Source organism: Mesoplodon bidens (genome assembly GCF_964165515.1).
Source record: "Mesoplodon bidens genome assembly, chromosome: 14".
Taxonomy (NCBI): domain Eukaryota; kingdom Metazoa; phylum Chordata; class Mammalia; order Artiodactyla; family Ziphiidae; genus Mesoplodon; species Mesoplodon bidens.
Genome location: NC_138170.1, coordinates 58,397,735 through 58,414,423, shown reverse-complemented (window position 1 = coordinate 58,414,423; position 16,689 = coordinate 58,397,735). Strand labels below are relative to the sequence as shown.

Below are 16,689 nucleotides of genomic sequence, written 5' to 3'. Positions count from 1 at the left end.
AGATCTTGTTATAGTTTCTCCTGAACTTCTTTCCTATACATCTAGTTTTTAAGTATCAACTTACTATATATTGAACTTGGTGACTCACCTATTTAAGACGAGCAGTTTCTATATAATTTTTATAATTCCCTCCCCCCCACACCACTAAATAAATCAACAAATTAAAAAATAGGGAAAGGTTCTATAAATGCAACATTTTGAAGCAAAACACCTACTTCTCATAGGAGGCTGTTCAAGGTTCTTTTAGCTTTAGTAGCAGCCACCTCTTATTCAAGATCATTCCACACAACTGAAACTCCTATTATACATATTTATGCCAATTAAGCTCGTAATTATACACTAATTTGTTCCGATTATTTCATGACTTTTCTATCCACATAGCTACCAATCTTGAGGACAGAACGATGTACTATGCAAATTAACTAAATAAAATTCATATATGGAACACATTACCATGGACTAAGTATCGAACAGTATAGAGTCTAAAACTGGGACTTCCCTGGTGGCACGGTGGATAAGACTCCAAGCTCCCAATGCAGGGGGCCCGGGTTCCATCCCTGGTCAGGGAACTAGATCCCACATGTGTGCTGCAACTAAGAGTCCACGAGCTGCAGCTAAGGAGCCTGCCTGCCACAACTAAGACCCAGCAGAACCACATAAATAAATAAATAATTTTTTAAGTATATAAATAAAATAATAAAAACGGACAGGCCACTCAGAAGTAATTCAAATTACTTACAAACTTAAACAAATAGTTCTATTTCTTTAATCCCCAACATTCAGGTCATGGTCATAATTAACATCAAAATATCAATATAGTTATTATTTCCCTAAAGTTTCCAACTGCATTTGCTCATCAACTTGTTTTCTGACATTGCTTTGGTATTTCTTGGCTCTAATAACTTAAAAAACCCTAATATATAAGAACAGAAGAAAGTAATAATTCAGAGATAACCATCTTTTTATAACTCCATGAGAATGCACCACGTAGAAGGTCCTTACAGTGACTGGGTTAGACTAGTACCAACATGCAAGTCTAAATAAATATAGCCTAAGGAGTCTGCTTCAATACTATGTAACTGTCCAGACAAACTTAACTTCCAATATCCACTCCAAATGACTAAGAAGTGATATAGTTATCTTAGTGATATTTCAAGAAATGGGTTTTAATGCCTGTGTGGATTTCCAATTTGTATCTCCAAGGATCAACAATATGTTAACGGTGGTTTCTGAGGTACATAAGTTAAGGGTAACAAGTTTGTTAAGTCATCCATCTCTCAATGAGGTCACCAAAGAAATTATTTAAAAAGATCCCATGATGGAAGGTAACACAACCCTACTCCTTTGAAGCAATGATTCCTCTGTTGGAACCTCTGATCACTCCCTCCCCATCTATTTATTCACCATCCTTTCAATACTCAAAACTCCACATACATTTTTATAAAATTGAAGCAATCAAGTGATCTCGGCAAATATATTGAAATTTCTCTACTTATATATCATGACTTAGTCTGTGTCTGACGCCTATAACAAAAACCCCAAACGTACTCATCAATGGAAAAAAAATAAATAAACTCTAGATTATCCATACTAAGAGAACAGCCGGGCATATTCCAAAAATAATCTACAAAATGTTTTAGAGTGTCTATTTTTGCAGCAGATTCACTTTTCTAATTATATATTTCATTTAAGTCAATATTCTTAAGTACACACCAGCTGTGGAAAAAGGAGGAGCCTGAGTGAATACAAAACACAAAAGGAAGACAATCTAGGACAAAACACTGACGGCTCATGACCTGCATAAGAACTCACAGCAACACGCACCTAAGCAAATAACGCCTACCCTTAATCTACACACTTTTCATTGTCAATTAATTCTTAAATGGTTCAAAAAAACAAAACAAAACAAAATTAGTATTTAAGTACCACTATTTGAAACTCTGAAGATGAAGGGCATAATTAACTCAATGGTTGAAAAGCAGCGTCTAAGAAGGAATCATGGATTCATTTGAAAATCAGATGAAAGATGCAATAATCAATTTTACACACAACCTGGTTGAGGAGTGAGAGGGGATCATGGATACACAAGAATTCATCCATGCATAATCCCAGAAAGCCTCAGAAGGCTTCAAAGATATACAATCATAGGCAAACAATATATACTACGGTTAAACATCAAGGCTTATAGCAAGCAAGCAAAGTTTGTTCTACCATACTGTTTTCACAATCTGTATGAAGTCCCTATTGGCCTTACCATATTGTCCCAAATTTTTCCAGAGCCTCCACAAGGTCTGCTTCCACCACAGATTCACAGAGTCCTCGAACATGGACAACGGGTGAAACAGAAACTTTATGATGACTTCCACCTGCCTCCTAGCAAGATAAAATAATTTCTAGTTAAAAACTTTAAAAGTCAAATAAATTGCTCTTTTACTAAACCCATCTCTGCATTAAAAAGCAAACATTAAAAAAAAATCCCAAACCAAATTGCAATTCATAAGTTAGCGAAAGGACCCGAGTAAAATCACTAATTAAATGTTTGGCATGAAAATTCTGATTTCTTAAAAGGGAACATTCTCTCTCAATAAGAACTACAGATAAGTTATTTAATAACTCATTTCAACTTCAACTTATATAATATTGTACATCAACTATACTTCAATAAACAAATAACTTATTTCAACTTCAAGAAAATCTCAGAAAAAAAGTCAGCAGATACACAGAGCATGCTACAATTGGAAACATACTTTATATTCATAATTTCACTTCCATAAAAATCAAAATCTCAAGTAGACCAAATGAACAGAAAGTCCCAATTAAAATTTCTTCTTTAATATAAAGATTATATACTTTATTTTTCCTGCAATATAGATTAATATCATCTTTTGTCCTAGTTTAATTGGTTACCTAGTCCCACAATAATTTGAAGTTACTCCGTACACCCGACAACTTAAATTTAGACAAGATACCATCTTTGCTGATGAACAAGGAGTACTCAAAAATACAAGCCTTGGGAAATTTCCTGGCAGTCCAGTGGTTAGGACTTGGTGCTTTCACTGCCAGGGCCTGGGTTCAATCCCTGATTGGGGAACTAAGATCCCACAAGCCATGTGGCACAGCCAAAACAAACAAACAAAAAAAAAAACAAGCCTTCCTAGGCTTCTGTGAAGTACTGTGCATCTTTGAGTATGCCCAGCAAGAAGTTTTAAAACATATGGTCTTAAACTTTATTTTAAAAGGGACTATGCAGGAGAATTAGCTTGAAAATGAAAACAGCTCTCATTTACTTATTCAAGTTCTATTAAGACAAAGATCTGTATTTACAACTAGCCACTGGGCACCTCTCTTGCATCACTTCAGAAATGACCTCCATAAAAAATGAAGTCTTGCCATTTGTGACAACATGGTTGGATCTAAAGGGCATTATGCAGAATCTAAAAAACAAAATAAACCAACAAGCAAAACAAAACCAAAACAGACTCACAGATACAATGAACAAATGGGTGGTTGGGGGGGAGGGATGTGAAACAGGTAAAGGGGATTAAGAGGTACAAACCTGCAGTTACAAAATAAATAAGCCATGGGATGTAATATACAGCATAAGGAATATGGTCAATAATATAATAACTTTGTATGGGACTGATGGTTACTAGACTTATCATGGTGATCATTTCATAATGTATGCAAAGTCAAATCACTATGCAGTACACCTGAAGCTAACATAATATTATATATCAACTATATTCCAATTAAAAAGTAATTTCTAAAAGGAAAGAAATGAATTCCAAGTACAATTCACACATATACCAAAAAAATCTATTAAAGGAAAGGTTTTTTTCTCCTATAAACAGGAAAAAAGGTTTTTTCCTCCTAATCTAAAAACACAAATGTTTTACCATTAAAACTTAAGAATAATTTTAAGAACATTAAATCCCTTTTTGGCTATTTTTATTTATTTTTTTATTTTTTTGCGGTACGCGGGCCTCTCACTGTTGTGGCCTCTCCCGTTGCGGAGCACAGGCTCCGGACGCGCAGGCTCAGCGGCCATGGCTCACGGGCCCAGCCGCTCCGCAGCATGTAGGATCTTCCCAGACCGGGGCACGAACCTGTGTCCCCTGCATCGGCAGGCGGACTCTCAACCACTGTGCGACCATGGAAGCCCCCCTTTTTGGCTATTTTTAAAGACTCACCAACTTTGCTTTATTATCATAAAGACTGTTAGAAAATACTAGAACAGTCTTGTGCCATGCCAATAAAAAAGTCAGAATTTTTAAAAAAGAACTAATTTAAGTATATAAAGTAACCATGAGACTATTCTTACACTCTTGTCAAATCCAACACATAAATTAAATCCTTTGCAAATACTAATTCAGTCCTTGGAATTTTATTTGAATTGCTTATGCTGAGTCTTTTCTATGGTTAAACAGATATTCATTACATGCCACTAAGTCTGAAATGAATCATTCTGATTGTACCCTTTGTATACCAACACATTAGCAACTTTAACAAATGAGACTGCCTCGGTGAAACTCAACAACCAAATGTACATTATCCTCATTAAGCTCTTAATTACTGGATGACAATAACGCAGGAAGAAAGCTCTAAGTAATACCTAAAAACCTAATTTAGAGAAAACATTTAAAGTATAAATAATAAGTTTTATTCTAAAAATAATTAGACAATAATAAACTACAAGAAATAAGACAGTCATCTCCTTTGGTCCTTAGAAATGAGCTAGCAAAGGTAAAAATGCAAAAGAAAACTATATTGGCCTGGGCTCCTCAAAAAGTAAAAAATAGTGGAAGGAAAATTTCAGACTGAGAATAAAGACAGACAACAACCAAATGCAGTATGTGAGCCTTCATTTTACAATTGATAAAAACTGCTATAAAAGACATCTTAGGGAAAATTGGAGAAATTGAATTATAAACAGGATATTACTGAGTTAGCCAAAAAGTTCATTTGGGTTTTTCTTTAAGATTTTTTTTTTTAATTTATTTATTTTTGGCTGTGTTGGGTCTTCGTTTCTTTGCGAGGGCTTTCTCCAGTTGCGGGGAGCGGGGGCCACTCTTCATCGCGGTGCGCGGGGCCTCTCATTTTCGCAGCCTCTCTTCTTGCTGAGCACAGGCTCCAGACGCGCAGGCTCAGTAGTTGTGGCTCACGGGCTTAGTCGCTCCGCGGCATGTGGGATCCTCCCAGACCAGGGCTCAAACCCGTGTCCCCTGCATTGGCAGGCAGACTCCCAACCACTGCGCCACCAGGGAAGCCCCTAAGATGTTTTTGATTGTCTTAGGTACCATTATGATGGCAATGGCTATATGAAAAGAATATCCTTATTCTTAGGAAAACTGTGATATTTAGGGATGAACTGTCATGATGTCTCAACTTACTTTCAAATAGTATAGAGAAAAAAAGTATGTATAGGGCCTCCCTGGTGGCGCAGTGGTTGAGAGTCCGCCTGCCGATGCAGGGGATGCGGGTTCGTGCCCCGGTCTGGGAGGATCCCATGTGCCGCGGAGCGGCTGGGCCCGTGAGCCGTGGCCGCTGGGCCTGCGCGTCCGGAGCCTGTGCTCCGCAACGGGAGAGGCCGCAACAGTGAGAGGCCCGCGTACCACAAAAAAAAAAAAAAAAAAAAAAAAGTATGTATATAAATATATACACATATAGAGATAAAATTCCAAATGGCAAAATGTTAAAAACTGCTGAATCTAGGTGAAGGGCATATGTAATTAAATATTTTACATAATAAAAAAATTGGGAAATTATTGTATATTTAAGATCTACGAAAAGGTATGAAGAACAATATAAAAATATTCATTAACTCACTACCCAGTTTAATAAATAAAACACTAAGAAGAGGGAGCTGAACACATCTCTTCCTACCTCCCTTCCCAACACAGATAACCACTATCTTGAATACAGTGTTAAAAAATGAGTACTTTTAAAACTGGTCTTCTTACAAAGAAACGGATTATAGGATCAATTTTAAAAATCTCTCAAATGATCTGATTTTAATATATTACTACTTAATTATATTTCTTAAATGAAACAGATCAAGATTTAAGTTATTCTTTAAAAGCTGAAAGATGTTAAATGCAATCAATATGGTACTCAGGGAAAGATATGATTATCTCAACCTCAAGGCTGAGAATATATCCCATACCCTCTGAATTTCCCTTATTCCCACTCAATGACTCTGCCTTTCGTAAGTTTATCTACCTTAATATTTCTCTATCTTTAAATTATGTCCCCTTTCCTTGAACTTAAAATTTTCTCATCCTTTCTGTAGTTTAAAAAATTAAAAAACCCTAGTGTTGTTTCCAAATATAAAACTGATATATTAAAGGTATCTTTTCAAACTATATTTTCACCACCCCTCTTTTTCCCCACAAATACTAACATGTTTCTTTAATAAATTTATTTTGAATTTTATTTTATTTATTTTTTTATACAGCAGGTTCTTATTACTTACACATTTTATACATATTACTGTATATATGTCAATCCCAATCTCCCAATTCATCACAACAATAAATTTATTTATTTTATTTACATTTATTTTTGGCTGTGTTGGCGTCTTCGTTGCTGCGTGCAGGCGAGTGGGGGCCACTCTTCGCTGCAGTGTGCAGGCTTCTCATTGCGGTGGCTTCTCTTGTTGCCGAGCACGGGCTCTAGGTGCACGGGCTTCAGTAGTTGTGGCTCGCAGGCTCTAAAGCACAGGCTCCGTAGTTGTGGCGCACGGGCTTAGTTGCTCCACGGCATGTGGGATCTTCCCGGACCAGGACTCAAACCCGTGTCCCCTGCATTAGCAGGCGGATACTTAACCACTGCGCCACCAGGGAAGCCCCTAACATGTTTCTTAAATCAACATTTTATCTCTACCTATGGTGGTAGAGAAGAAATCTGGTGGTGATAAGAAATCTGAAATCATCTTCAGAGCTTCTTTTACTACCCTAAAATTACCTCCTGTAAGCATCATACTATGCAGCTGAATCTTAAATTGGTGAATAAGTCAGTATTGTTTACTCCATCCATATATTAATACTTTGACCACGTCTTCTAAAGCTTAAGGAGTTTGTTTTAATCCTTTCTCATACAGAAGCTCAAATTCTTTCCATTTCAAATGTTTAGTTATCTAGGCTCTCTCCTGGTCTATTTATATCTATTATTTATCAGACTAGAAACAATATTCCAAATAAGTACCCAGCAAATGGAGGCATACCTGCAATTTCCGTATACTTTTTTCCTTTTTAATTACTCAATCCCTTCTTTAAGTAAATGGGTCAACTACAATGAAGACATTATTTGGTCCTCACTGCAAGCTACAGACCAGTTACAAACCCCCAGCCCCTCTTCAAAGGCTACCTCAAAGACAAACTCCAATAACATCCATCTTGAGTGCTAATTTTGATGACTGCAGACTGAAAACCAGGCTTAACTAAAGAGAAGGGAAGCTCAGAATAGAATAGAATATAAATGAAGCTTCCATATGAGAGGAATGAGAAGGGCCCATTAAAACTCTCCATATAGTAAAACTGTAAACTCACAAAGGCAATGCACAATGTCCTCAGGCTTTTTGTTTTCCCAACATCTCCACGCATAACACGTGCTCAACAGCCCCTGAACAGCCTTTTCTGCCCTCCTATAAATATAGGATTAAAAAAGACCAACCTCAAATTCAATAGTTCATCCCCCAAAACCAAACGTGCACAGATCCACTGCAAGTGATTATCAGCCTCTCCTTAATCACCTCCAATGACAGGAAAACACACTACCTTGTGAGACTAATATTTTAGAAAGTTCTTCATAATGTGCATCCAAATCTGTCTCCCTGTAACTTCCTATACAAAATGGCCTCTGAAGTCAGACCAGCGTTTGAATATTTGGACATTTACTGGCTCTGCGATCTTACGCTACGCTACTTACTTAACCTTTCTGAACCTCAGTTTCACTTAAAAAAAAATAAAACAGGGCTGCCCTGGTGGTGCACTGGTTAAGAATCTGCCTGCCAATGCAGGGAACATGGGTTCAAGCCCTGATCTGGGAAGATCCCACATGCCGCGGAGCAACTAAGCCCGTGCACCACAACTACTGAGCCTGCGCTCTAAAGCCCACGAGCCACAACTACTGAGCCCCTGTGCCACGACTACTGAAGCCCGTGTGCCTACAGCCCATGCTCCACAACAAGAGAAGCCACCACAGTGAGAAGCCCACGCACTGCAATGAAGAGTAGCCCCCACTCGCTGCAACCAGAGAAAGCCCGCACACAGCAATGAAGCCTCAATGCAGCCAAAAATTTTAAAAAATAAATAAAATTTTAAAAATAAATAAATAAAAATTTAAAAATAAAGCAAAATCTTCATCACTTAAAATTACAACAAATAGGACAAATATGAAATGTCTAGCACAGTGCTAGATGTTGTTATTAACAGGGTTCGGTAAACATTAATTGCCACCTCCTATCCTTATCTTCATTTCCCTCTGCTACATAACCTTCCTATAATTTGAAATGATTTCTTAAATCACACCTAAGTTTACCCTTCAGGCTAAATGTCCCCCAGAGTCTTCTGTCATTCCTCTTACGATATGATCTTGAGTGCCTTCTCTATTCTGGTAATCACTTTCTGGATACATTAGAATTTATCAAAGTACTACCAAGAAATGAGTACAGATTTCCAGATATTTAAGATTATCCCCCCCTTTTACTTTGGATACTTCACACAGATCAAGGACGAACTAGTTTTAAGGGACAGCTGCAAATAGCTTTTAACTCACACTATACTTAGAGTTAACTAGTACATGGTTTTTCTTTTTTTTGTTTTAATATTTATTTATTTATTCAGGCTGTACCGGGTCTTAGTTGCAGCATGCGATCTCTGAGTTGTAGCATGCATGTGGGATCTAGTTCCCGGACCAGGGATCGAACCCAGGCCCACTGCACTGGGAGTGCGGAGTCTTACCCACTGGACCACCAGGGAAGTCCCGGTTTTTCTTAAAATTAAACAATCACATCTCTTTACTTGACCTTTTTCTTAATAGAGCAGATCCAAAACACAGGAAACCCTGTAATCTTCCTATCCAAAGTTTTAAGGAACATTTGATCACATAACAAAGATTAAAAATAACTTTGATTCAAATAACTTCTTAAAAAGTAATCTTTATTTTTTTTGCTCATGTGGTAGAAATCCTTTGGTTTTGCCTACCCAAAACTCCTTCCCCCTTCTTGTGGCTGAACACAAAAACAAGCAAACGAACAAACAAAAACTCCTCAACCCCATATTATTCCACTGGTATTCTCAGTCACATGGTCGTAACTCCCCAACTTCAGAGGTAGTCCAGTGACTAGTTGGGGGTAGGGAGATATAAAAATGGCTGATCAGAGGGGATAGCTATGGACTCTGAGGGAGAGACTATTCTTCTTTATTTGCTAGCTATAAAAATGTAAGCCTAGCTTTATCACTACATAGAGGAAATAGAGCTGAAACATGGAAAGCGACAGAATCTAGTCCCTATGACATCATCTAAAACCTTCGATCCTGCCATGCCTAAAACTAATGCTACAACTTGGCATTCATAGTTATTCGGGCCAATAAATTCCCTACCCCTGCCCCCTTTTTGTTTTGTTTAAGCTCATCTTGAGTTGGTGCTGTGGCTGCAACTGCAAGCTTTGAAAGTTGTATTCAATTTCATAGAGGGAAAAAATATATTTTCCCTGCTTTATAAAATAAAGCACTAAATGATGTAGAGTCACAGATTTTTAGATATGGAATTTTTTTAAAATTATATCCCATCACCAAGAACAGCACCTAGCACATGACAGGGCTCAAGTATTATTTTTTTAATGAGCTAAGGATCACAGTGATCATCTAATCCAACCATCTCATGTGATAGGTAGCAAGTTGAGTTCCAAAGAGGTTAAGTCACAAAGCATGTTGGTAGCAGAGCCAAGACACCTGCTCTGGTTGGGCTTAGGGCTCTATTAACAGCACTTTTCACTATATGTACTAACATGAAGAAACTGTCACTTGTTAAAACCAAAAGATAGTAAAACCTACTACTTTTCATTTACTTCCCAAAACTAAGCCTAAAATTCTCACTTTACTGCAGCAGCTTAGCTAAATAAGACACAGGACATTACCATTATAGAAGCCTCAAGGCTCTGGCACTTACCTCTGAGGTACACACCACAGTGTAGTTACTATGTTCACTGTCACAGTCTCTAAACTTTTCCTGTGGGAGCTAAGCTAACAAAGTGCCTTCATCCCATCTCCCATTCTGTATTCATCCCAATAAGCCATCATAATAGTCCTACCATCTCTGTAATTCAGATCATTAAAGTTTAACAGTATATCTTAAATTCAAACTAGATTCTCTATATAATGCATATTCCTTTGTTTGGAAATCCTAGGATCCATATTTTTTATCTTGGCATTTTGCCATCTTACAAGTCTATTTATTAAAAGTTGAGAAACTTAAATTTTCACCTCATCAGCAATCACTTTAACAATCTTTGATTTGCCTGTTTAGTCACTAGCAGAATAGAGTAAAAGAAAAACTTAAAAGTCTCTAAAATGCATTAGTACTCCATAAATTTTTATTGATACCAATCTCTATAAAAGCAGACTTTTTTTGTAAGTAAACTCCCAATTCAGTTCCTCAATCGGTTTTGCCAAGTGGAGTGCTAATATTCATAAGTCAAGCTGCTCTCATAAAAGTTAGCAGATACAGAAATTTACTATTAATATGATCTTGAAGTTCATGCCTGTTAAATTTAAGAACACAATTTACTCCACAAGAGTAAAGTAATTGTATAATACATAGCATGAACCTCCATAATTAAGCTTTGTTCAAAATGCAGCCCAAAGAATTTGAAACACTCTGGGGGTTCTTGCTCTTCAAAGTTAATACCAGAAGACACAAATTTGAAGAGTGTCTTACTTCTCATATCTAAACTACAAACTCATTTCTCTTTACACCTTAAAACATCATTCACAATGATCAATTCATCTTTAAATCAGGAAGGAGCATTTGTAGAAACAGTTTTTCTTAAATACTCACATTCCTCTTTAAATCTAGCTATTATTAAATAACTCAAGGAAAATGAAGAGCCAAACAATGTAAATCATTGAAGTCTTACTGTACACTTTTACAAACTTCCAACTAGCATTGAAAGAATTACCTATCATTGTACCTGATCTGCATGTACTTAAACACTTTGTACAAAGGGGCTGGGCTGAAGTTGAGTCAAACCCTTTTCCGTTAGATGAATTACCATATTTCTCGATGATGATGCACTAGACAGTAAACTTCTATTCAGGGCATTCCTGTCCTAGTAAAATTTATTACACACAGGTTTCCATAGTTGCAATGATTTCAAACTAGTACCCAAAATTACATGAAGAAAAATGTTTAAAAACAGGAAAAATAATCCTTCATTAGATTTCACAGTACAATACTGGTTCTGTTAAATAAAAGCAATTCACCCTCTCCTAAGAAACAAAAGCAGTAAGATAAACAAAATTTGAATTTATAACTCAATCTGCATACATTAGTTCCTGCCTGGGTAATTTAAAAGCTGCATTACATTAATCACTGAACTACAACTTCAGGTGTGGAAAACGTGAAGTTCAACTTTCACATTTTACATTGTAAGAGAACTCAGAACAGTAGTTAATTGACTTTCCCAAGGTCACACAGACTGTATGCTAGCTAAGACTCCTGACTCTCCCCAAGACCTGTCCAGTGCTATTTCCACTGCTAGATACAATTCCCTTTGGATGTATTAATTATACATTATTTTCGTCCCAACATCCAAAATAATACTATTGGCTTAATATTTAATGTTTTCAAAAACAACTTTTGTAAACTGGTTAAAGTATCTTTCCAAGACACTTAATGGAAGACATTTCATGCTACTGCACACTCGAGCAAATTTTTGGCAAAAGAAATACACTGATCCAATGCATCTAAATATCAGTTATAAGAGTCCAATATTCCAATTGTGTTTTCAATTTCCACAATGGAGTTAGCTTTGAACTGAAACTTCCTAAGAAAAAATGCACTTTCTTTATTCACACTTTCGAGTTACATTTTGAATATTCCAAATGTTCAGGTACAGAAGTAGAAAGCAATATCTAGCCATAATAAAACTATTTTGGGTATTCCCTGGGTCCAGTGGTTAGGACTCTGTGCTTCCACTGCAGGGGGGGCACGGGTTCCATCCCTGGTCAGGGAACTAAGATCCCACATGCCGATCAGCGCAGCCAAAAAAATAAACATTATAAATAAAAATAAAATTTCACTTAAAAAAATAAACTATTTTATTTAGAGGAAGAAGCAGCTCCTTTTTAAAATGTGTTGCAACATTATCGTATTTGTAAACTCTAACACCGGGGATTACTGACCAGAATTTTTTACATTAAAATGCAAACAAGAGCTAAAAGACTTCTAATTTCCCTCTTATTAAAGGTGAAAAACATTTTAATCTAATATTAGAATATATGTGCACTATTTCGTAAATTTCGGGTTAAGTTTGCTTTTAAAAAAATCACAATTAGAATGTGTTAAATGTTTAAAGAACAGCTCAGTCATTAAGACAGCTTAAGCGCACCAAAAAGGGCAAAAACGTTTCCTTTGCTTTGTTTCCTTAGTTTCCATCCAGCTGAAGCTGAATTGCCACTTGCCGTGGATAAAACGATTTTCACATTCCTTCTGTCTCCATCTAAGCTTTCTGATGAGAGAAACAAGAATCTAGGAACGTGTGTTTGATGCAGTCCTGAGTTCAGTTCTTTTTGTGGAACGAATTGGGAACACACTGCCCATGAAGAACTGAGGTGATTTTAAGATTTCGTTTTACTTGTAAGTAGGCGTGTGCGAACACCTGCCAACGCATTTTATTTTTAACCGAAGAGCTAAACACTATACTGAGCAATCATCAGGAAACTGGGGAGCAAAGCGTGCGTGCCAGGCCTGCCAAGAGTAAAAATTTTTAAATTAAACCTTCAGGGGAACTGGGCGGTGAGCCCCAGAGCGTAATTTGTCACTTAGCGGCGGCTCTCCTCAGGACCCAGGCGAAGAGAGCCCTGGGCGGAACCAACACCACCATCCTGTGATTGTGAACAGCGCGCGGATGCTGCGGGCAGGGGGCTGAAGGGAGCGGGTCGTCAGACGCCGGCCAGCCGCCCGAGGAGTGAAAACTAACAAAGGGCTAATCGCGCACCAGAGCCCCCACGGAGCGGAAGCAACGCCTCCCCGCCGCCCCCGCCCAGCGACCCTCCCCAAGTTCGGACCGGCAGTGGACTCGCTGCGGGGCCTGAGGCCAGGCCGGGACCGGATTCGCGATCGGGATGCTGGAAACAGGTAGGGCGAAGAATAAAAGCCCCAGAGAAGAGCCGGCGCTTCCCGACCCGGTCAGCGCAGCGAAAAGGGAAAACGAGGCGGGCGGGAGGCCCCGAGGCCGAGTCCCTGCCGCTGGGCCCTGCTTCCCGGGGAGCCGCCAGGCACGGCGGTCGGGGCGCCGCGCTTTGTTACCGGCTGTGAGAAGCTCCGGCCGCCGCCACCGCCGCCGCTATCGCTCCCGCCCCGGGGCGTCGCTTCCCGGCGGTTCTCGCCTTCCTCGGCCGAGTAGTCGATCTCCCCCTCCTCGGTCTTGAGGCGCTTGGCCTGGCTCTCGTACTCCCGGTCCTCCTCGTACGTCTCCCTGGGGGAGGATGAGGAAGAGGACATGGCGGCGGCCGGAGGGACCGGCCGGCTAACGGGTGGGGGTGGCGGCGGGGCGCGGGCCTCGGACTTCGCCAGCCAGTCCCCGTCGCGGGCAGCGCCTCTTCAGCGAAGGTCTGCGCGGCCCGGCTGTCCCCGTGGGCCGCGCGCCCAGAAGCCGGGTGGGTGCGGAGAGTGCGCGGGATGAGGAGGGCGCCCCGGCAGGAGGCTCCGGAGCGGCCGCTCCCCTTTATCACGGAGCCAACATTCAGCCTCTCCCTCCTCCTCCGTCTCCGCTCCCAGTCCTGGGGAGCAAATCTAAGGATGGGGACGCGACCGTGGCTTCCGGTCTTCCCTCCTCCCCTAATCCACTCCTCGCCGCGCAGGCCGAGCCTCCACCCCCACCTTCGCGGCCGCCGAGCAGGATCGAATCCAGCCGCAGCCCGCGGGAAGCGCCCCCCCCAAGCCCGCGCCTCGCTTCCTATTGGCAGAGGGAAAAGTCGACCAGGCTTCCAATTGGCTGCAAGGGCTGTTCATCAAAAGCCGCCCACGGCCCGGCCTCGCCCCTCTCCCTGCGCCTTTCGAACTCTCAGCTGGTTTGCTAGTCCTGACCGCTCAACGCCCGCCGCGTGCGGCCCAGGAGCCGTTGCTACCCGACGGCCATTAGCGCTGTTGGGCCAACTGGAGGTGAGGCGCGGAGAGAAACCCGGCGGACGAGGAGGCGTGCAGTGGGTCCGGGACTGCGGTGTTAACCGCCCTCCCGTTAATTTAAATGCTTTTATTACTTCTCTTCAAAAGAGAAAATCCCTGCAGAGACATCTCGCAGCCCTGAAACTACAGGCGGTGAGGGGAGAAAAGGGATTAGAATCGTGAAAGTAGCCTTCTCCCTATGTTGTGTGCAAAATCTGATACAAGTGGATGGACTCTCTCCCCGCCCCTAAGCAGATATTCCAGAACACTCAACATTTCCTGAGGTGCCAGTGTGAAGAAGACGCTCGTTTGATCGGTTAGCACTCATGGGTCTTCTGGACCCTTTTTTCCTGACAATTACGGGGGACTTGTATCAAGTCCCAGCTCCCATTAAATGTGTTTTAAACCTTCCACATAAAGTTTCATCCTGCATGCCAACCCGTGCCTTTCTAGGCGATCTATTTATTTCACATCATTTATTTTTGAAAGCTATGAAAGCTTATCAAAAGTGTTTGTCCTTTGGACCACACACAGCTCATTTCCTCTGTGGAGCCCTGAGGCCTCCGCGAGCTTCTAGTTACTGCTCTCTCTTTTTGCAACAGGGCCCTTTATACCCACGTATTAGGATGTTCTGTTTTCAAGACTAGAAGCGCTTGGAGACAGGAACTGTGCTCTTTTCATCTTTGCAAACCCAGTTCCTGTACAGTCCCGGGCGCAAGTTCCCTGCTCAACAAGGCTGAACGAGTGGGCCTTGGGAAGTAAAGGTCCAGTGTCAGAAGAGGAACTGGCAGATCTCACGCAACCTAACTGCCCTCTGTGACTCTAACCCTTGGAGGATTGCCTAGGATCAAGAGTCACTTAAGTGTTTCTAATGTCCTTGTCCCTCAGATGTGTCCCTAAGTGTGGCTCTTCCTTTCCTAATGCTGTGGATTTTTCCCTCCCCCAGCCTATTCTCTCTTCTTTCCAAAGTTATTTCCTCCCCCCCAAAAAGCCATTTGTATTTATTGCTGACAGTGCTTTAACCTACGTTTGTTTTGTTACTTTTATAATTTACATTGCCTGTCGTTTCGGAATCCATTTGCAAGCTTCTTCATAACACCGTACAGCTATAATCAAATTCGTGTGCGCCTGCAGGTGTACACTGACAAAATAGAACTAAAAAACAATTAGAGTTTTATTTTTCTAAATTATGATAAAATGGAAGTAGAAGGAAGTATCAAAGAGGGAGCTGCAGAGCTGGGTGCAGATGAGGAAATGATGGCACAGCACTGGGACCAATGAGCAGAGCTGAACGGCCTTGTACAAACTTCCCCAATATTGTGTGTGATAGTGAAAATATCTAAAAGTCTCAAAGCCTACATCCAACCTATGGATTATACCAGGTTAAAATGCAGTTCTGGGCTTCCCTGGTGGCGCAGTGGTTGAGAGTCCGCGTGCCGATGCAGGGGACACGGGTTCGTGCCCCGGCCCGGGAAGATCCCACGTGCCGTGGAGCGGCTGGGCCCGTGAGCCGTGGCCGCTGAGCCTGCACGTCCAGAGCCTGTGCTCCGCAGCGGGAGAGGCCACGACAGTGAGAGGCCCGCATACGGCAAAAAAAAAAAAAAAAAAAAAAATGCAGTTCTCACACCAATCAGTTGGTAAGGAAGCCCAGCCTTGCTGAAGCTTGCTACTGTACTCAGCGTTTACTTCACTAAAAGTAGGTTAGAGTCAATACGTACTAGTATTAAACTTAATTCTTTTTTCGAACAGCTCAAATCAAATTGTTAATTTAAAAGACTAAGAAGTAAAATTCAGAAACTCATCTGTTAGTACATTGACCGTGAGTGACCTTTGAGCTTATTGCAGATGAATTGTTCAGTGACAGTAAGTTCTTAGATATGGAAAAGGCTAACTAGCTCATCACTAAAACATGAGAAGAGCTAAATAAGGAGGGCATAAATTATATTCTGCACGATTTAATTTAGGTGAGGTCAAGAAATTAGACACTTCCCAGTTAGCCAGAAATGCCTTTAAAACTCAGAAACAGCTCCTAAATGCGTGCAAATAATCAGTTACTTAGCTCAACCTGGAATCTCTTTTGCACTACTGTACATACAGCCTCAGGCCTTTGGTAAATTGAATGCTTGATTGGATTGGCTGCTGTTGATGGGGGTAGGCAGCAGCCATGAATTCCCATTGACGCAGCTCGAAGGGGACTTAGGGGTTATACTAGAGTGAGAGAGAGCTCCAGGGAAGGTCTAGGGAAACTGATAGTCAAGGTCCTTTATAATCTAGCCCCAAGTTGCCCTTCAGTTTTAAACC

General features: G+C 40.7%; 2 protein-coding genes across 3 annotated transcripts in view; one reads left to right on the top strand and one right to left on the bottom strand.

The window, feature by feature from the left end:
- The window catches only part of HNRNPLL (heterogeneous nuclear ribonucleoprotein L like), a 37,517-nt gene extending 23,513 nt beyond the window's left edge, over positions 1 to 14,004 (bottom strand). For both annotated transcript variants that reach the window (XM_081253523.1, XM_081253522.1), the window contains exons 1-2: positions 13,531 to 14,004; positions 2,255 to 2,373 (exon numbers count right to left, since the gene is read on the bottom strand). In XM_081253523.1, the coding sequence (XP_081109649.1) occupies positions 2,255 to 2,373; positions 13,531 to 13,725 (314 nt within the window). In that variant the 5' untranslated portion in view covers positions 13,726 to 14,004. The remainder of the gene's footprint in view (positions 1 to 2,254; positions 2,374 to 13,530) is intronic.
- Positions 12,758 to 16,689, top strand: part of GALM (galactose mutarotase) — a 100,906-nt gene continuing 96,974 nt past the window's right edge. Inside the window, exon 1 of the mRNA XM_081253525.1 lies at positions 12,758 to 13,359. Coding sequence (XP_081109651.1) covers positions 13,347 to 13,359 — 13 coding nt within the window. The 5' untranslated portion in view covers positions 12,758 to 13,346. The remainder of the gene's footprint in view (positions 13,360 to 16,689) is intronic.